This window comes from Dermacentor variabilis, chromosome 7 (genome assembly GCF_050947875.1).
Source record: "Dermacentor variabilis isolate Ectoservices chromosome 7, ASM5094787v1, whole genome shotgun sequence".
NCBI classification, from domain to species: Eukaryota; Metazoa; Arthropoda; class Arachnida; order Ixodida; family Ixodidae; genus Dermacentor; species Dermacentor variabilis.
The window spans coordinates 126,954,206-126,975,447 of NC_134574.1; the positions used below are offsets into that span (position 1 = coordinate 126,954,206).

At 48.5% G+C, this 21,242-nt stretch overlaps 1 protein-coding gene across 1 annotated transcript in view; it reads right to left on the reverse strand.

The window, feature by feature from the left end:
* LOC142588845 (uncharacterized) overlaps positions 1-21,242 on the reverse strand; it is a 148,600-nt gene that overhangs the window by 13,784 nt on the left and 113,574 nt on the right. Inside the window, exons 10-15 of the mRNA XM_075700664.1 lie at positions 15,114-15,261; positions 10,300-10,369; positions 7,652-7,890; positions 5,667-5,886; positions 4,698-4,851; positions 467-588 (exon numbers count right to left, since the gene is read on the reverse strand). Of these exons, the coding sequence (XP_075556779.1) occupies positions 467-588; positions 4,698-4,851; positions 5,667-5,886; positions 7,652-7,890; positions 10,300-10,369; positions 15,114-15,261 (953 nt within the window). The remainder of the gene's footprint in view (positions 1-466; positions 589-4,697; positions 4,852-5,666; positions 5,887-7,651; positions 7,891-10,299; positions 10,370-15,113; positions 15,262-21,242) is intronic.

Sequence of the window (21,242 nt, forward strand, 5' to 3'; positions counted from 1 at the left end):
AATTCCTACCGTACGTATGCACTGAAGGTTGGCGTTGTAGTAAAAGCGGTGGTTGTGTCGACGATCGTTCCATCATCAGCCACACTATTTTGACGTCCAGATCAAGCATATTTGACGCAAAATACGGTTAAGAATTAAAGAACCTTCAGAACGAAAGAGTGCACATAATTATGCCCGGTGTTTATGAGCCAACTCTGCTCCTAGCTTCCTCGGAATATGTTTTGAAGGGTTCGATACACTAGGGTCAGGGGGGTGTAGGGTGAGCACCACTAGAGATGGTAACGTTTGCGTTCTTGACCGGCGGGAAAAGCGAGGCAGTGTTGGCTCCTGAACCTTCACTATTTATGTGGAGACGTTTCTTCACTACTAATTCCAACCAGACGGGTAAATCTATCCTGAGTGTTCAGCTTCCAGAAAATACGGTTCAGTGTCAAAATCAGGCGCGTTATCACTGGACGACACTTACTCGGAAACTCGTTTGGCGGCGTCGAGGATCTTTGCTCCTTTCGAACCGTCTCGGAGTGATAGACCCAGAGCCTTGTGATACGAACGGGCTGACGTCTTACGCTTCAGAAACTCGTCGGCTACCTGCATGGTCGGAGCAGCGAATACTGCAGCGTGTTGAGATATCCGAGCTGCGACATCCGCTCATTGAAGCGAATTGCTTTCCCTGGTTCGCAAAAACACGAAAAGAATTGTACAGATTGTGTTTGGGCAGAATTGTAGCGTTGAACAATTGTACAATTCTGTACAATTGAACAATTGTACAGAATCCTTCGTCAGACAAAGATAAAACTTGTGCGTCATTGCACGCTTATCTGAAGTGATAAATATTTTTTCGTGGGCGTGCATGGAAGAAAATTTCATGTTCGTAGCGTTTAACTGCAGAAGTTGATGTATAACGACTGACCGGAGCAAATGGTTGGTGTACGGTTTGAAAAAATAATAAATAAATAAATTGAAGTTATTTGTTAGGAATTAACCAAAGCCATATTGCATCAAAACTGATGCATTATATATGCCACCAAAATATACCACGAATTCCATTGCAGGGCCCTATCAAATATCGTAAGAGCATTGTAACAAGCTGTATAAGCTATCGCATTTGCACTAAATTGACGAACTCCGATTTGCATACTCGCGTACGCGTGAATTGCAATAGACGACCGCACGCCAAGTTTCATCCTAGACGCCAGCGCTCGTTTCTCCCCTGGCGGAACGATTTCATCTCCAACGAGTGTAGGCTTCCGCCGCCGCTTCCCTTCACGGTCGCGCGCGCGTTCAGTTCGCGCTGCGCGCGAAACGTCTCGTGTTCGCGACGGCGCCTCTTCGGATGACCGGAAATTATTATTGTGTTGTTAACTGTCACGACAGCAATGTAAATACGAAAGGGTTCATTCCACCAGTGAAATTCTGCCGATTCACAAGAAAATGGTACGAAAAATGCAGACGACAGACATGGATTACTGCGGTGCGCCGAGCGAAGTAAACAACTGGCAAACGAAGCGACCTCGTTCATTGATCACTCCTGAGTTTATGACGGTTTTTATATGTAACCCACATGAATTTAATAATTACTCGGTACATAATCCTTTTATTCATATAAAAACTAAGTTGTTCGACGAGCGCTTGTCCTGTCTTCTTTCTCGTGTTTCGTTTGTGTGTGCGCTGCCCAAGAATGAAAACCACTTCTGTTGTATGCGCTAGCAGTGGCCGAAGCTCACGCGTCCCGAGAAATTGAATATGTGCACGATGCATTGAACATGACCGGAGTTCGTTCCCGCTTCACCACTGCACCGATCGATCGAGTTACTGGACGATACGCGCCCGCGTCTTGGTCGCGTCGGCATTGGTGAAGCAGGAATGATTACTAATACTTTCAACTTCCGTCTCTTGAGCACTGTTAAAAAATGGCCAAGCTGTCTACATTGCTGTCTATATTCCATATTGTAGGGGACGTACTAGTTAAAGTTGTGTGCGCATGTCGTACTTGTGCTATGCAGCGATATATTTTGTTTATTTCCGCACAGTGTCGATGGAAGTCCGTTGTCGCCATCAGAGGCAACACAGATTTGTAGCAAACATACTGTGAGAAACTGCAAAAATGACTTTTTCCGGCGGCACATACTGACGATTTTTCCGGCGGCACATACGATGTCGTTTCCAATTACCTGCTCAGCGTCACTCACATAGTTAAGCAGACGCTGCCCTTTCGCCGCATTGCAGCCATAAAAATGTACGTCAAGCGTACCCATCTTCTTAAAGGCAAATAGAAGCGTGTACAGTCTGTTTCACATTTAAGGGAAAACTCGGAACGTATTGCATCGCGATGCGGCAAGGAATTGAGTCGTGCGGCGGCAGCAGCTCGAGCAGCCGCAGACGCTCGAGAGGCGGAGTCGTGATCTGCGTCGTCTGCTACGGCGGCGCGCGTTGGCCGCATTGTCGGGAAGCGTGCTACTGCCAGGGGCAGTGCGCCGATTTCATCGGTACTGCGGGAACTGAGCTGATATTCTTTACTAAACGTTGTGCCTCGCCAAACTCTGAACCTTCATCGGCGATAAAGGAGTTCCACAAACTTCTTTTGACAGCATGCTTCGTTTGTTCTTTCGAATGGCCGGGGTACTGAGCGCGTGCACGTATTTCTTCACTGTGTGTGCTACCGTAATAAGCAGCGACAAGACGCACTAAGATGTGCGCGCAACGTGCTCAGTCTTTGTTTGACTCGAAAGGAAAACAAAGCACTCAACAATTTTAACTGTGGGGGTCGAACACGATAAAACAAACGGATACGATTAAAGGAAAGGTTTAGGTTAAGACAATGAGCTGGAAGTGATTTTTCTCGACAACCATTCGCGGCACCAGACAGACCCTGCTCGCCGGCGGGGAATTGGACACGTCACGCTCGGAACTTCAGTTAGTATCTCGCCATGTCCATAGCGGCAACGATGACAGCGCTCATCCTGGAAGGCAGTGAAGTGTAAAATGACTTGATCAGGGATGTGTTCATTCGCAGCACGTCTCAGTCGCTGACGATGGTGGATCGAACCCTATCCGCGGGCGACTGATAGAGGGGATGGTGCGGCAGCGATACTTTCAACGAGCCCCAGACATTTTAAATGATGTTGGCGCCCGGGGATCGAGGCGGCCACTCCAAGAGAGTGACTGCGCGCTGCTCTTCCAGCAGATCTTGCACAACACGAGCAGTGCGGATGGGCCACCTATCGCGTTAGAATATATAGTCGTCTTCCAGAAACGGGCCGTCAAGAATGTATGGAATCAGTACGTCATCTATGACTGCCCTGCAGCGATGAACTTACCTTCGAGGCGTATCAGTGGGCGTCGCACAACGCTTAGTAAAACATACTGGCTCATTTCACGCAGTAACGATGAGATCGGCGCCCTGCAACTGACAGTAGAACGCTTCCCGGCAAATGCGGCCAGCGCGCGTCGCCGTAGCAGACGACGCCGTTCAAGATCCCGCCCCTCGAGCACCTGCGCGAGCTGCTGCCGCCGCCTGACTCAAGCGCTCGCCGCATCGCGATGCAATGCGCTCCGAGTTTTCCCCTAAATGTGAAACAGACTGTACTACACCCTTCGAATGAAATGTCCACGCGCGCACACGTAGGCACACACCGCGCGCCGCACGAAACGTGCCCAAACACGCGCAGTGCAGGAGGCAATCAAGGCGGTGCGAACGAGAGGTGGGAGAGGGGTACCACCCGCTAATAGAATTTTGCTTCGCATGCGGCGCTCTCAACGCCGGCGCAGCAGCGCCGCTCTCGGTGCCGTTCTTGTCCATGCTCTCCTAACCATTTAGCTGCATTTGATTTAAGTCTGCTTAGCACGAAAGATTAAGTATAATGACGGTAGGAAGGAGAAATTGCTTAAGCGCATCACATTCTTGAGAAAGTTTTTCCAAAATCGGTCAGCTTACAGCTACCAAGGAAACTTCCTCAAATCCGTTTTAACTGCCCCGAGCGATGTGTGCCTTAGCTTGCGCGAAATTTCACTATGTTTGCGAGGGCGTTAAAAATGTCCTGCTCACAATTTATTGGCGCTATATCGCGTAGATTAACATACTTTTAAGGGCCTGAAAAGGTCACGTTTACCAATTCATAACCACTCGCAACTCATTACTCGATTTTTTAGAGTTTTGTGAGAACCTTACTAAACATTGTACCAGTATTGCAGCAAGCTGCGAAACTCGGACATCAAATTTGCGCTACCTCAGTGGCAACCGCGAATTTTCATATTCAAATGGACGTAAAACACAAATGCTCTCGAAAGAGCCGAACTAATTCGATTCAAGTTTGTTGCTAAGAGTTAATGAACCATATGCCGTAGTTAAAATTATTTGATTTTCTCCATTTATTTTAAATGCAACCAGCCTGATAGCATTCGGTACACTGAATGTACGCGTGCATTTTGCTTGGAGCTCCTGGTTTAACAGCTTTTGATCGAAAACAGCTGCAGATCGAATCGTATTTCCAGATTAAGTTACAATGAATTTTATTCAAGTTAGCTAAACTGTTCACTGTGCGCTGTGCTATTAGAGCTTTCTCTCAACCCCCTCCGAGCCTGCCCGACCCAAATAATAAGTTCACACCGCAGCGTCAATCGTAATGCCTGCCATGTGCGCCATGTATGCGTCGCACTGGCGCTGTCGGGGTTTGGGTGCGAGGAGCGCGCGCATTCACCTTGATGTACTGCAAATCGGCGTCCTTCAGGTTGTCGTAGTCCTCGATGTTCTCGACATTCAACATGCCGAAGTGGAGCATCTTGGCGCTGAACAGGTCTGCCATGGCGGCCATCAATTCAGATTTCTTCTCCTTCGTAGCATCCGCGATGGCCCTATAGCAAAAAAAAGAAAGGCTCACTTGCCGAAATTTAAGCGGTCTGCAATGCACCTGGACTTGGGAAAAGTGTATAGGGTGCATCGATGCATTTCCCTTGCTCGCGTTACGTTCACAGCGGTAGAAGTTTCACTACAGGAGTGAGTGCGGGTTAAAACGCGTGGGCAGAAATAACGGCGTTTTCGAGTGGTCGTGAGTATGAATGTTGGGCGAGTGTCGACCAATAGAGGTGCGTGTGACTGTATGCGAGTGAGTGCGTGGACTACACAGATCGCGTTGAGACGGTGCCATTCAAGCAGCAGAGTATTCAGCATACGATAATGAGCAAAGAAAAAGAAATAAACCCCCACTTTAACACATGCCACTAATTAAGTCAAGCCGAGCTTTCACAACTGCCGCCGGCATAAGAAGCGGTGACAGGCTGGCTTAGAGGAGGCGACATAGAAGGAAACGAGTGGCGTTTCTACGGACAAACAGCTATAGGCCAGCGTGTCAGCCAACAGGGCTGACACAGTCAAAACACTGGACCAGGGTCTCTATGTACCTGTACCTCCGGCCAGGAGACACATGGGACATGGTTAAGCACCTCCCCGCGCTAACCAGAATGCCACCCCAAGAACCGCTTTTCTCGGACGCGTCCACTATGTGCTGAAACTCGCTAATGAACACCGTGCGAAGCGCCAAGAGGGGCGTCGCCACCGGCAACGCTGTGGTCGAGTGCGTTCTATCTGCGGAGCAAGCTCGTCTCCGCTGCGCTAAAACTCCCAATACTCTGTCGCAAACCATCGCGTGTGCATATCGAGGGCCGCTCACCCAGTGGCCATGGATGTGCCGAACGATGTCCTTGTGTACTTCTTGGCGGCGGACTTGAGCACGTCGAATGCCGGACCTCCGTCCTTGGGAACGATGGCTTCAGCATCGCCGTCGTAGGTCACATCCGTGTAGAAAACGACATCGCACAAGCCGTCCGATGGCACCATGGTTTTCACCACCCCAGACTCGCCGTAAGAGCACACGAGAAGCCTAGCCTTTCCTGCACGCGAAAATTTTTGTGAACATGCTACGGTTCAGGAGGCTGCGAACACGCGAACCCGCCGAGGTCAACACTGCCCAAAGAAGAAGCAACTATTTTAGAAGTGCGTTAAGCAGTGAGCGATGATTAGCGTGGATACTTAACGTTAAAGTGAAATTTCGTTGCAGCTGTCCTCTGAAAAATTATCTATCTGGTTGGCATTGGTCTCACGGCATGCTGGCCTCCCGCTGTGGGTCCAACTACCTTGTCTAAATTTTGCGAGTTATTCGCAGAGATAACATGACTGCAGCTGCTTAATGAGCGTGGTTGAACTGCGATCAAATGTACGGAATTGATACATGAAAGTGGCCATGTCAAGATTGCTTAAATAGTTCAATTAAACATGCTGCCAGGATAGCAGGTGCATGACTAATTGCCAGAATTGTGACGCTGCAAAAGAGGAGGGAGGTCAAAAGCAATATGGACGGGCGCATGCTTAGAACCAATTTAATATCGGAAGAACACTGTATATAGACAGGCGTACAGGACACGCGCAACATGCACACTCAAAAGCGATCTCGCAGAAAGTTGCATTTGTCGCTGTGCATTGCAATAGAAGATTCACTTGAACACGAATCATCCTTCTTCGACAAAATAGGGCCCAGGAAACTCGCGTACAACTGCATCGCGGCTTTGTTTCAGAATTTGAGTACCCGACAGCGCGGGTTCACATGCGCATTTACAGCGATGAAGATGGTGCAAGCCTGTCCCGTCCGCCACGGACAGTGCATGTTCTCCTAAGCAATCACCGATGTATCAGCAAGCGTGGCTGAACTGCACCCTGCCACACTTAACGGATTTTCGTAAACTGCCCTCACACAGCACTCTACAAAAGGGCTAGCACGCTTCTGTACCCGATTTTGCTTTTGTTTCCGTGTTCCAGTACACATCTGCAAATCTTAGATAATTTGCACGGCGCAGAGAAAGCCATAGGCACGTCATACTTGAGAGCCGCCTTGTCTAGATTGTGCGCCGGTGTGTGACAGCACGGAAAGACCCTGTTGAATTGTGGAACTAGGAGGCTTACTTTTGAACTGCTTTAGCAGTGCTTCAGCTATGAAAGACACTAGAATAACCCGCTGAAAGGAACTAGCTTGCACGGCGTGACCGAGGTTTGGAATGGGTAAAGTCAGAAGGTAAGAGGCACACGGGGGGGGGGGGGGGGGACGGTACATCGTTGTCAGAAACATTCCTATAAATGTCTAAAAACTGGAGACCGTTTATCAACCGGAGTCTCCTGGCTAAAATTAAGGGATTTCCTGTGTTCTGTTAACACATTTAAAACATCAAACGCGTGTCCCGCACAAGGTACACCAGAGGCTTTCATTTAAGCAATAGAAAATAATTCATATCTAAAAGTGCGAGATAGCTTGAAATTAAAACCTTTTCTAAATATGCATCGAAAACTTATTTCAGCTTAAAAAGTTTTCATTCATTTAAAGTCAACTTAGCAAAACTTGTTTTGCTAAGTTGCGACTATGCTGTAGTTGGGCCGCAAGTGCTGTCGCAGTTTGTTATTTTTACAATTCTCGCACTTTTGTGCGACATTTAACATTGGACTCGCTGCTGGCCTCTGGATGCGGGCTCCGCCATCCTGCGTGAATTTTGCCAGAGGTATGACACTGTTGAAGGTATCGGTTCGAATAATTTGAACTGACATTGACTGACTGAAATCAATTCCAGTGAAATGGTGAAAAAAAAAGAGGTTCAAGATGCTATTCCTTACTCGGTGCAGCCTTGACGGCCAGTGTGCCTGCAGCATGGCGCCCCTTGACACCGTGTCGCCTACTGGTTGGTGCCTTGACATAAGGAACTGTCAATTTATCGGGTATTTTCACGTTGCCTTTTGCCGTGCCTGTCGTATCGAAGAACGCGACCCACTTGTATGACGTCCAATCCTTGTCGTGGAGGGAGATCATCGTGTCCGTGCTGGCGCCGTTGGCTTCACCGCTCAGCTTTTCGTCGCTGCCAGAAAAGGGTGAAATTAAGGAAAAACATTTCCGGGGATTGTACGTGTCATAAGAAAGATCTCATTGTGAGGCGCTCCTTAGAGGGAGACTACGAGTCATTTTTGACAACCTAAGATTCCTAAAGGCGCACTTTAATCTGTAAATACATGAGTGAATTCTCCCTCCCCCCTCCCTCTCCTTTCGCCCTATGAATGGAGGTTGCCATTTGGCGTTCGCGATAATGTGTTAAATATTAGAGGAGAAAATAAAGTTCATAAAGTCATTTTATTTAACGCTCCCGTGCATAAGTGCGTAAATCGGTCTACTGCTTACCTTTACACCCTCACAACTCACGTTCTTGCACGCTTCTTGGGTGTAAAGGCCTAGGCCACATTGCAAATTTTGGTTTTAGGCTGGACTTTACGTGTCCCCTAGGGAGTGTTTTACAGCAAGGATTATTCAAATTCATTCACCAATGGCATGGCTAGAGATACTTGAAGTGCTCATTCACCAATGGCATGGCTAGAGATACTTGAAGTGCCATAGATCCCCCCCCCCCTTTGCCGCTGTCTTGCCTCCGCAAGCGAAATTCCTTCCCTGCGTTGTCCTAAACCGGAGCTGGAGCATCGCGCGACGCATACGTGACGCGTCCTGCTTTTTTCTTTTTTTGATTCCCTCTTGTTTGCGCTGCGTGACGCATTCCGGTGACGGGTTTCGCGCACGACTTGTTGAGTTTGTCTCTTCGCGCAACACACGATTTTGCGTGCCGTGCGCGACAACAAGCTGACTAGGGCTATAGGGCAGTAGTGCCATACTGAGGCAGAAGAAGCAAGCGGATCAAAGAGCACGATCGCACGCTGGAACCTCTTAGAAAACGACGGAGAAAATGGAGTTTTTTTTGCGCACGCGACTGCACGACGGGGGACCGAGCAGACGAAACAGAAGTGCGTCACGGCACACAGTAAAACGAACACTTGCAGACGTTCAGTTTGTGTGGCCTTTCTCTAAACTTTAAGTCGCCTAGGGGAGCAACAGATGGAACAAATAATTGCTGGCACCTCCAATAATTCTCGAAGTCAGCTGTCACGGATAGTGAGTGACCTTTCGGCAATATGAATTATGTACAGCGCACGTGTACGTTTGACCTCGACTCTCCGGCTATAGGCGTGGGCACGAGGCGTTAGGTTTGAAATTTCTGCTGTTCTCGCGGCGCGCATGCACTTTGCAGATGACATCGTCTGCAAACCGAAAGCTGTTTGAGATATTTATCGTTGATCCTCGCTCCTAATCCTCTGCAGTTTAATAGCCTGAATACTCATTCTAGACATGCAGTGAATAGCAAGGGAAAGATTTGTGTCTTGCCGAACCACTTAGCTAATCCGACGTACTGTAGCACAAAAAAGGAAGGAACCCAGTGCCGCTTTACTTGTTTACCATTTTCCTAGTTTCTTGCGGAAGATTAAGGTGGTTCATAATTGATTTTTCTTCAACGTATCCCTTATGGATTAATATAATGTAATTCTTCCAGCTCTCTGGTACACTTGAAGTCCTATAGCCGTCGCCGGTGGTGTCAGCATTCAGCTTGTCGTATAGCATCTCGTGCTTTTATGAATTATTCGGCTGTTATTCCATCTTGTCCTGCCACTCTTCCCTGGGACATGCCTTGAACCTTCTATTAAGATATCGTGGCTACTCTCTGACCTATGCCGAGGTCTTTATTGCTTTGAGTTTAATATTGACGAGGTAATGACGGTGAACAAAAGGACTGAGGTGGCCGTCACTGAATTCGCGCACTGCGGCGTTGGCGTGCGTTCTTTTAGCCAGTCAGTCAGCAATATGTGCCATTCATCCGAACGCGCAGCGCATGTGGGGCAACGGACAACGGCTGAGCCCCGCATTTGACTCTCGCGAATGTTAGGCTCACTCGACTGGCACGCAGTGTTCACACCAAACTGCGTAATGCGTGGTCGAGTGAAAACACCACAAGCAGGAGGAACAGTTTTTCATTCGTAAAAGCATATCCTCCCTGGACCTGACTTGCACTCTTGGCACTGCAGTGGACATCGCTCTAGACCTTTCAAAGTTTATTCTGACGCGATCACAGAAAGAAGTTCACCTCGGATTTGAAACCGTACGTGAGAAAAAGAATGACACCGATTGATGCGGTACGGCTTCTGCGGACACCGGCGACTAAAAGCGTCCGCGAAAGCGTAAATTTCAAGTGGCCACGAAGCGAGTTTACCCATGTAAAGCATGTAGTTATAACACATTTATCGCATTTAACTTGCAATAGATCTGTCTATGTGAAGTAAACTAAAGGAGACGTCTGACCAAGTGTCGTTCAATGTCGTAACATAGCACACCAAAATAACAAAATTATTATCACAAGGCATCCTTATACCAGGCGCATATTTTCTTCACTCACCTGAGCTTAGTGCCTGCATCCACCGTTGGGGGCATTTCCTTGCCGCCATAGACAAAAATGTCGTCCGCATCTGTTAAAATATAAATGCTTGTAAGCATGCAAATTACAAAACTACGTGAAAACGGTAGTGCGCGCTCATAGACTACACCTTACTGCGCGTGCTCGAAGTTACACAAAACAAGCACAAAGGGACTTGGAAAAACACGATGTTGGGCGCGTTAGTGCTTAGCTAATTTGACGTACTGGGGTACAATTTAATTTAAAAGAAGGAAGCAAGTGCCGCTCTTTCTGTTTACCATTTTCCTAGTTTCAGAGTGCAGCTCTGAAATTAGGAAAATCCAAACCACAGGTACGCTTGCGGACGCGCACAAGCTCGCGTCTACGCGCCTTGCCGCGCCACGAGACGAATGGTGGTTTGCATCCGCAAAGACGCGCTCCCCAAGTGCGCGACAGCGCACGTTCACTGGGCTCAGTCACAGACGCCTTCAAGTACGCCGCTTCGTACTGGTGTTTCAAGATGCTTCATCTATAAGCGTAATTGTTATATTTTTAGAGCTGTTGGATCTGCACAAAAAGAAAGCTTAACCACCGCATTTTTTGAGTTGAGTATACTGCAGCGTAGCTGCGTAGCCAGGCGCGCCGACGCGAGGCAGCCCAAGCGCGCGATAACAGGGACCAGCTGTTCACCGAGATCGCGCCGCGTTTCGACGCCTACGAGCCATGCCGCACCGTCTGCGCATGCGTGGGAGCGCGGACGCGAGCTTGCGCGCGTAGGTGTGGTGTGGGTTTTAGGCTCCCGTTCCTGCGCAGAGCCTTGGCGCCCTTCAGCTTAACCAAGCTAACGAGCCCAGCGAAGGATGAAAGAGACGGAGTGCAGTAAATCCCCTTAAACTTCGTAAAGTAGCGCCACACTTTGAAGAATGCCGCCTCCTCCTCCTCGCGCGCTCTGACAGAGGCCGACACCGCGTCGCTATTGGCCTAATAGCATCACGTAGGCCCTCGCGCGGTGCGTAAGTGCCATTTTCGCTCGAGAAGCGTCTACGCAGTGGCGAGGAGCGCATGTTGGCGCCGTTTCTACGCTCGAGCAGTGGAGGCGGCGCCACCGTCGAGGAGGGAGCATGTAAGAGGAGAAACGAGGATTGAAGGCGGAGAAGGAGTGTGTCGCTTCTTTATCGAAGTTTAAAGGGCCCCTGAAACGGTTCGGACAAATTTTGTAGACGCGTAGGGCACAGGCTTAAGTAGAACATTCGCACCACAATTTAAGTGAAGCGTTACTATTAATGGAGCTGCAAGCGATTAGAAGTTACCCTCCTCCCTAGCCACGCTTTTCCTCCTCAATTCGTTCACCAAGCGAACGGGGCTAAGCTCTGCCTTCATTGGTTCTGCGTCACGATGCCACGTCACATCGTCCACTTCCGGTTGTTTGGAGCCGTCTGAGCCACGCATTGCCGTGTTCACGCTTCCTGAACAATGATCGACGCAGCCGGTGGAACTGCTTCGTCTGCCGATGCTGCTAAACGAGCTGCCTGAGCAGAGAGGCTAAGCGCCGCCGCAGAGAGAACCGTGTCGTTCAGCGTCAAATTCTTTGCCACAATACCCCATGGCGAATTAAAAAAAAAAAAAACTAAACAGCTACGATAAGAATTCGCATTAGGAAATATTGTAGACGTCGGGGATTTTTATTCTTTACTTTGCCTGCCACAGTGTGTCACAAGGAGACTCCCAGCAGTCATGTATCAAGAACGCCGTACGCTGTGAAAATTCAATTCCTGCGATGACTTCCAAGTACATGTCTAGCTTGATTCATATACCCGAATGTAACACGAAGTTACAAACGGAATCCTATACTACCTCTCAAAAAGAAAGCTTCACAGTCGAGAAAAAATTCGTTCTAGTCCAGGAATCGAACCCGGGAGCAACGCCTTTCCGGGGCGGTCCTCTACCCAGTGACTTAACCAGACTGCTAGCAGGCAGCAGCGCGAGGCACCGGGGCACTGAATATTAATTTCTTCTAAATCCCTCAAAGTGGAGAAAGGTGTAGATAAACCACCCCTAAAACAGGCGCTAGTCCCGGGTTCGAATCACGGACCAGGAGGAACGTTTCTGCGAAGCTCTCTGAGAAGCCAGTATAGGTTTCTCGGAACCGTGAGAAAACCTTCAGTCGTTACCATCACTTCCTTGCTCACTCGGGGGAGAATAGCTGAATCGAGGAGTGTGACTATAACACAAAGTGATTCGCAAGTGTACGCACACTCGTTCCCTTTCTGGGGCACTTTTGCTACGTTATTGATCTGCCAGAATCGTGCTAAGCAACGCGGTTCAGTTGCAGATGGACCAAAGTCATGACAAGGATGCCTCCGTCATCCTAAGCGGCAACCTTGTACGTCCCTTCTGCTTTGCATGTGCTAGCTAAGTCGCGCCAGATGCATCCGCGGCACAAATGTCTGCATTCAGTCTGCAGTTATCGCTGTATTGTCCGAATTCGCCACTTTTTTACCGCATCCAGACGTGGATGTGACGGTGTCACCTGTCAAAAGGGCCCTAAAAGGCAACGCTTGATTTAGGCTGGTTTACGTACTTCTTCATAAGACCAAAGAAAAAATTTTCATGCACCCGAATGCAGCACGAAGCTACAAAAGAAACCTGTACTGGTTCCTCAAAGCTTCGCAGTTGAGCAAGCATTCCTCCTGGTCCACGATTCGAACCCGGGACCAGCGTCTGTTTTTGGGGTGGTTTATCCACAACTTTCTCCACTGAGGGATTTAGAAGAAATTATTCACCATATTCAGTGTCCCGGTGCTTCGCGCTGCTGTCTCCTAGCGGTAACGCACGCACGCACGCCGATGGATGTTGGGTGAAGAGTGAAAACTTTTTGAACGACTAGTATGCGCTAGTATGCAAGAAAAACAAATTGGAAACACGGAGCCGTGCGGGTCGAATGAGTCTGTTTTCGTGGCTTTGGCGTTAGTAGACAAATTTTCTTTGTCTACTCACTTGCGCTTTAGTTTTCAGCAGTAATTAACCTGCCAATTGCATTACATATAGCACTTGTAAATTTAAAGGAATATTTCAGCCATATGTAACCTCAAAAAACTTTCTTTAGCCAATACGTTGCTCAATACATTTTACATAAAAGTTTTTCCCCAGCGTGAAATAAGCCCGAAAATACACGCATGATTGCCGCGTGACTGGCTGCTCGAGGCACTTTGCGTGCATTCGCGGGCTTCTTTCACGCTCGAAAAACACTTCTGTGTAGCATATATTGAACAGAAAGCTGTACTGGGAGTTTCTCAAGTCGCTCTACAATCCGACCAGTTTCTGGTTAGCCATTCGTAGTGCGTATTAAGTGTCAAGTACGGATCACGCTTTGTTTCTGAATACAAGGTCTCCGTAGCCGATTTCACAGAACTTAGGCGTATCTAGGATCTTGGCTATCTTGTAACCGCTCCTAGGTAAGAAGAAGAACTTTCTTGCCTCCAGAGCGTTGTAGCGATTTGTAAACAGCATTGTTGTCGCAGAGTAGGTAAATCTAACCGTACCGCCGGTAAAACAAACGTCGAGGCAAAGCCGCCGTGCGGCTGCTTTTCCTCAACGGCAGTAGCGAAGTTCGCTTCGACTAAGCAAGGCTCATACGAGGGAATGGTGTTCGAAGGTGGCTTCACCGGTGCCCCCAAGAAGTGAGAATCGCTCGCCGAGTAGTTAAATTTAACTTAGTCCAAAATTACTTGCAATGAATCTCTGACTTCACTATCTCGGGGATCAGCCCAGCTGGCCCCATATGGTTAAAAAAAAAAAGGAATTGAGGGTAAACTAAGTACTGACGCTAAGAAGACTAGGGCTACGTAATTTCACCTGATATATGATGTGAATAAGATACAGAATGAGTGACCAATGAGCGCTAAAAGCCGACAGAGAGACAATAAATATTTTTTGATCGACATGTCATCAAAATCAGTTGAACCACGATGTTCGTTGACTTTTTTAGCATCGACATATGGTTAATCGCTTCTCTCTCTCTCTCTCTTGAGTAGGAAGGGGCGAAGTTGAGGGAGACGAGCGTATTAAGTATTACATGATGGGTGGACGTGACTCTGTACAGGGTGTTTCAGCTAACTTTAGCCAGAGTTTAAAAAGTAATATGCGAATGCCACGTAGCTGGACCGAACAATGATAATGGTTGCCGTCGCCTGAAGATACTGAAACTACTTTTTTCATTCCGCTTAATTAGATAATTACTTTAATTAGATAATTATTCAACATCTCAAATGTAATAAACAAAAAAGTGCCATGAGAAAATTGCTGAGCTTTCTTTCTGTTGTTCAATACGTGCCACATATCGTGTTTTTCCGAGCCTGAAAGGAGCCCGCAAATGTACACAAAATTACTGCGCGACTCGCCGTTCGAGGCGCTTCGCATGTATTCGCGGACTTCTTTCACGCTCGGAAAAAACACTTCTTTGTAGCACGTATCGAGGAACAGAAAGATGTATCGGGAGTTTTTCACGTCACTCTTCAATTTTCTCATTGACACTTTTCATGTAAGTATAATATTTGAGAAGTTGATTAACAATTATCTAATTAAGCGGAATGAAGGAAGTAGTACCTCGTAGCGACGGCAAACATTACCTTTGTTCTGTCCAGCTACGTGACATTTGCACTTCAGCCAGTTAGCTGGGACACCCTGTATCGCAGGCTCGGGCTTTACCGTAAAATTTTGTTCGATGGAGGTTTCTAAATTTGTGCAGTTCTACTCAGTCATAAGATATCAAAAAGAATCACTTCCATTTTGCAGTACCGCTGTTCTAAGTAGCTTACCTGCTCCGGTGTATTTTAGTGAGACTTTCATGGTATTTTGGTTCATGAGAGTGACCTTTATCTCCTCAGTTGCGCTTGCTTCTTCCACGGTCAACTCCATTTCTTTCACAGTAGCAGCATCTGTTATGGTTACATAACCGAAGCTTGCCTGCAAGCAGAAGGCATAGTTGAACAAAGAGATTGAAAGCACGGCGTATGCACGAACGCAAAGATGATGAGGCAACGGACTACATATCAATAGTCCGCTGCTTAAATGTTAGCAGCTGGGCGCTCTGTTCATGCAGAATGTCCTAGATTAGCAATTTATATCGGCATTTTCAGAGTTCGCGATCGCACCCGGACGTTGTTACGCCCATGGACGTGGGGCGTCATAGGACCAGTTGCTAGCTCAGCATTCCAGCGGGACAGTGCATCAGCTTTGCGAGGTGGTCAAGAGGCTCTATTAAAGTAACTCGAAGTCGCTGTCACAGCGGAACTCGTCTGCCGAAGACTACTCGTCTGCCGACCGGTTAGTCTGGCGATGTTCGTGTAAAACCGCAGTCGCTGCAAGTAAGCTGACCGTCATGGAGAGCCAGCCAATAGCTGCAAAGAGCCAACGCCCCACCGTAAGAAAGGCGTCGACTGCTACTTTCGGATTACTTCGTGACGGTGTTATATGTGGCACATCCGGGGCGAAATACGCCTATTTCGATTGGCCGGAATAAAGCATTGAGTTCACTCGGCCAGGGACCTGAGGAAAATGACTGCTTAAAAGAGCACACCTTGGGTGCTGTGTTCGGTGTGTGCTCAGACACGTACGCGTGATGGGGGGGGGGGGGGTTGCTTCAACATGTCTGCTTGGATGTAAACTTATGTAATTCCTTTCTTGGCTATAGAGAAGGACGAGACGGCGTGTTTCCTCTGAATCAGCTTAATGTGACGCACCGTTCTAGCGCAGATCAACTTCCGTGTTTTAGACGCTCCGGCGGCATGGACAAACGACTGTGTGATTTCATTAAAACTTGTTTCTGGGCGAGTTGGTGCATACTTGATCCGAAAATTATAGCAGCGCTAACACACGCATCCACAAAGGAACAAGGGCGAGATGCAAGCGCCCGAGACGCAGCGCTTGTGTCTCGTCCTTGTTCCTTGTTCCGAACGCAGAGCCAGGATCCCAACAACATGAACATCTTAGGAGCATCTGTCTCGCGAGGAGGCGCGAGACAGATGTACGATAAGATTGCTATTCCTAGAGAGAAGTACATTTTTCATCCACACTACAGATCCGAGCGGGTTGATCATAACCATAAGTGCGTGAATTCAGGTCAAGAACCGATATGTTCAAGATGTCGTTTTTGTCCTCACACTGTTCGAGAATGGAAAGCTTTATCTTCATTTCTTGTTAATATTACTGACAATGAAGTGTTTGCATTGTCATTATAACTGCCCTTGTATATTTTTTTTGGACAACCCCCCCCCCCCCCCCGCCACTGTAATGCCACTGTGGCGCTGTGGGTAAATAAATAAATAAATAAATAAATAAATAAATAAATACTTCCGCGTTTGCTCTAAAGGAACATGGAGTGCATAGTGTGTTTTCTTTTACCGCGAACACTAAAGCTACCGAAATTTTCTCGAATCACGTCGCTACGGACAATTTATGCCCTCAAGGCGGCCATCATTTGCGAGAGAAGCCAAAGCAATCACTTCACTTCTTACTTCTAGGTACAAACGTTACGGCACGTGTTTACATTGTAAAGTTGAACGAAATTGGTCCTAATGGTCCGGTTACACTTTTTCAACGTTTCAAAACAGGCGTGTAAACGGAAATAAGTGGCCTCAAAGTATTTGTCCAATTCACCCAATCTCGTTTGCCCTCCTGAGGAGAGCATACAATGAAGCTGCCCCCGCACTTGCCGCTTCCCGCAACATGATTATGATTGGCGTTGTGCGAAACTCGGACTGGGCGCATACCCACTACACTGCATACAGAGTTATCCTACAGCCAACCGAGCCATCATTCAATTAACCGCCAGAATTAACCCAGTGATAAACAGCGGGGCCGCACGTTTCAGCTTCGTTGGTTAACCATATGTATGGAGTGCATGTGCGCTATTTTTTTACAGCGAAACTATTAAAGGCTACTTTCCCCGCTATCATGTGTCCGCGTGTTGGAAAAAATCCCGTGGATAGTACAATGCCGGGCCGACTCGCCGCGGATTTGCAGTTCGCCATTAAGGAGACGTGTGTATATGTGAGCCCCTCACTTGCATACACAGCATCGCTGGCCATCATTCTCAGAGTGGAGGGGAACAGAGCTTTCTCTGTGCGAATTTTTGTCTAATTTATTCATTTAAAGCAAGTTTTTTTTATATAGAATCCTCCCTGTGCTACCTTCTGATAAACTATGATGACCGCATCCTCACGATAAAGCTTAGAATTTAGCGTTCTTCCCTGTCTATTTCATTAGGGATGCGCGACATTGTATTTGGAAAAGAATGTTTTGAGAACGCTTGTACGCAAACGGACCGAACGGACTCAAATATCCGTGACATCCCACTTAACCGCAGCCGGAGCTGAGTACCGCTTATACTCACATTTTCGAGCTTCAAGGCTAGCAAAAGCACAACTCGGGCTTCAACACTTCGACAACGCGATGCAAAACGCGTTGTTGCGGCTCGCTTCTGACGCTTAACCTTAGTGTGATGCGGCCAAGACAACGATGATAATTCGGGCGTTGACGTCGAAAAGCCTCGCGAGCTTGGGTGTCTGCGCGTGCGCAGTTGCGAAGCCTTCGTTGTCTGACGGGCGACGAAAGCGGTGACGCATTCACACACAATGTGCCTGTTCCCTGCCGGTGCTGCGCGAGAGCATCACCGAGAAGCTGTGATTAGACGGCGCGCATTGAAGCGAAGTCTTGGTCTTCGCTCTTCGTTACGAGCAGCTTATCGAATGGACCGCTCTTTACGTAACGATGTATTTAAACTATTTGCGGTTCGTTACGTCGCCTCGCTTCAGCCTAGGCTCTATCCGCCGATCAACCAGCGCCGCCCCAATTCGGAGCCTGCAGTCCCTTCGCAGCAGTGGTGCCGGCGTCACGATCGCCTACGCCGCACTCTTGGCTGCGATGTTCGGCGAGTGCTTGACTTCGCTGCTGAGGGAATTCCCAGCCTTTGTCAGAGTGTAAGAGAAAACGGGTAATTTTCTAATTGGCGTTATCACTGGGCGAATTATCGCGCCAAGACATTGGTTGCATTTGAAGTCAAATGCGCAATCCGCAGTTGTGGGAGCTTGCGAACGAGCTGCGTCGGAAATTCTCTAACGCATTGTAAGAACGCTTCGTATATGCTATTCCTTCTTTGGAGGCCGATGGTGAGCCAACGGATTGAGATAATTTCAGAGAAGGACGTGGCAAAAAGACAACGTGAAAGAAGGCGAGTGCGCGAAGGAAGGCAAAGAGCAAGAAGGGCGCAAATATGCGCTCGAAATGAAATGGCACTACCTCAGGGCTGACGGTGCCAAGTGCAGCAGAACGGGCGTTATTCAAACTGACAGATATAATGCGGACTTACAAGCTAGGAGACATTGGTCTGTCCCTGGTGAACTTCGAGTGAAGCTGTGAGAAGCAAGATTCCCCCCTGAATTGCGGCCACAGCGCTTGCTGACGGATTTATATATATATATATATATATATATATATATATATATATATATATATATATATATATACGGATAGTACGCCGAAAGTGAAGCTGTTCCGCAAGCAAACTCGTATGAAATGGCCAAGTTCTTTGTACGCCACATCGTCCTACGATATGGTGCACCGTCTGTTGTTATCACCGACCGCGGTACAGCATTTACAGCCCAACTTATGCAGGACGTTCTCCAGCTGACTCATTGCTCTCACCGCAAAAGCACTGCATATCACCCTCAGACCAATGGATTAACGGAACGTGTGAACAGAACGCTGGTTGATATGCTCTCCATGTATATCGACGTAGAGCAAAAGACGTGGGACGAGATTTTACCCTATGTGACCTTCGCGTATAACACTGCTGTACAGGAGACTACGCAGTATACGCCGTTCGAGCTTGTATACGGCCGTCACGTCACGCCCACACTTGACGCCATGCTACCTCTGGCTGATAATGAATAGCCCGACCAGCGAACACGTAGAAGAGTTCGTACAAAGAGCTGAAGAAGCCCGCCAGCTTGCTCGGCATCGTATCCGGAGCCAACAGCATGCCGACACCCTTCGGTACAATCCGGGTCGACGCGACGTCCATTACAATACCGACGCATTCGTGTGGATCTGGACGCCCATCCGTCGCCGTGGACTCTCGGAAAAGTTGCTCCGCCGGTATTTTGGTCCCTACAAGGTTACACGCCACCACAGTGACGTCACCTACGAAGTCGTCCCATGCAGTTCTGACCCCGGTTCGCCCCGTCGTCGTCCTCGCGCTGAAGTTGTTCATGTAGTGCGCATGAAACCCGACTATGCGCGTACGTGAACGCCGAGCTGCGCCTGAGGAGCTCCATTTGTTGTCGTCGCTGAAAGAACTTTTTCACGCGACCGAGACGGTCGCTTTTCGCATGGGGGGCAATTGACACAGTGCTATGGGGCTCCCGCACCGCGAGACGGCGCGCGCAACGGCCGGCGCCATGGAAGACGACGAATCGCGCACACTTCACGCTGTTCTGACCCGCCCTTAAAGAGAAGCGTATATGTTCTAAGACTCGCCTTCAATGTACGTTACAATATTATATATATATATATATATAGATCCGTCAGCAAGCGCTGTGGCCGCAATGTACGTTACAATATTATATATATATAATATTGTAACGTACATTGAAGACGAGTCTTAGAACATATACGCTTCTCTTGTAAGGGCGGGTCAGAACAGCGTGAAGTGTGCGCGATTCGTCGTCTTCCATGGCGCCGGCCGTTGCGCGCGCCGTCTCGCGGTGCGGGAGCCCCATAGCACTGTGTCAATTGCCCCCCATGCGAAAAGCGACCGTCTCGGTCGCGTGAAAAAGTTCTTTCAGCGACGACAACAAATGGAGCTCCTCAGGCGCAGCTCGGCGTTCACGTACGCGCATAGTCGGGTTTCATGCGCACTACATGAACAACTTCAGCGCGAGGACGACGACGGGGCGAACCGGGGTCAGAACTGCATGGGACGACTTCGTAGGTGACGTCACTGTGGTGGCGTGTAACCTTGTAGGGACCAAAATACCGGCGGAGCAACTTTTCCGAGAGTCCACGGCGACGGATGGGCGTCCAGACCCACACGAAGGCGTCGGTATTGTAATGGACGTCGCGTCGACCCTGATTGTACCGAAGGGTGTCGGCATGCTGTTGGCTCCGGATACGATGCCGAGCAAGCTGGCGGGCTTCTTCAGCTCTTTGTGCGAACTCTTCTGCGTGTTCGCTGGTCGGGCTATTCATTATCAGCCAGAGGTAGCATGGCGTCAAGTGTGGACGTGACGTGACGGCCGTATACAAGCTCGAACGGCGTATACTGCGTGGTCTCCTGTACAGCAGTGTTATACACGAAGGTCACATAGGGTAAAATCTCGTCCCACGTCTTTTGCTCTACGTCGATATACATGGAGAGCATATCAGCCAGCGTTCTGTTCACACGTTCCGTTAATCCATTGGTCTGAGGGTGATATGCAGTGCTCTTGCGGTGAGAGCAATGAGTCAGCTGGAGAACGTCCTGCATAAGTTCGGCTGTAAATGCTGTACCGCGGTCGGTGATAACAACAGACGGTGCACCATATCGTAGGACGATGTGGCGCACAAAGAACTTGGCCATTTCATACGAGTTTGCTTGCGGAACAGCTTCACTTTCGGGGTACTGAGTTAAGCAGTCGGTAGCGACGACTATCCATTTGTTGTGCGAAGAAGTCACTGGCAATGGCCCAAGTAAATCCATTCTTATTTGTTGGAACGATGCTTGAGGAGGGTCCACAGGGTGGAGAAAGCCAGCCGGTTTATCTGGTGGTTTCTTGCGGCGCTGACAATCGCGGCAGGTCTTCACGTACCGTTTCACAGAAGAATAAAGCCGGGGCCAGTAATACCTTTGTCGTATTCTTGCTAATGTTTTAGCGAATCTCAGGTGTCCCGCGCATGGCTCATCATGG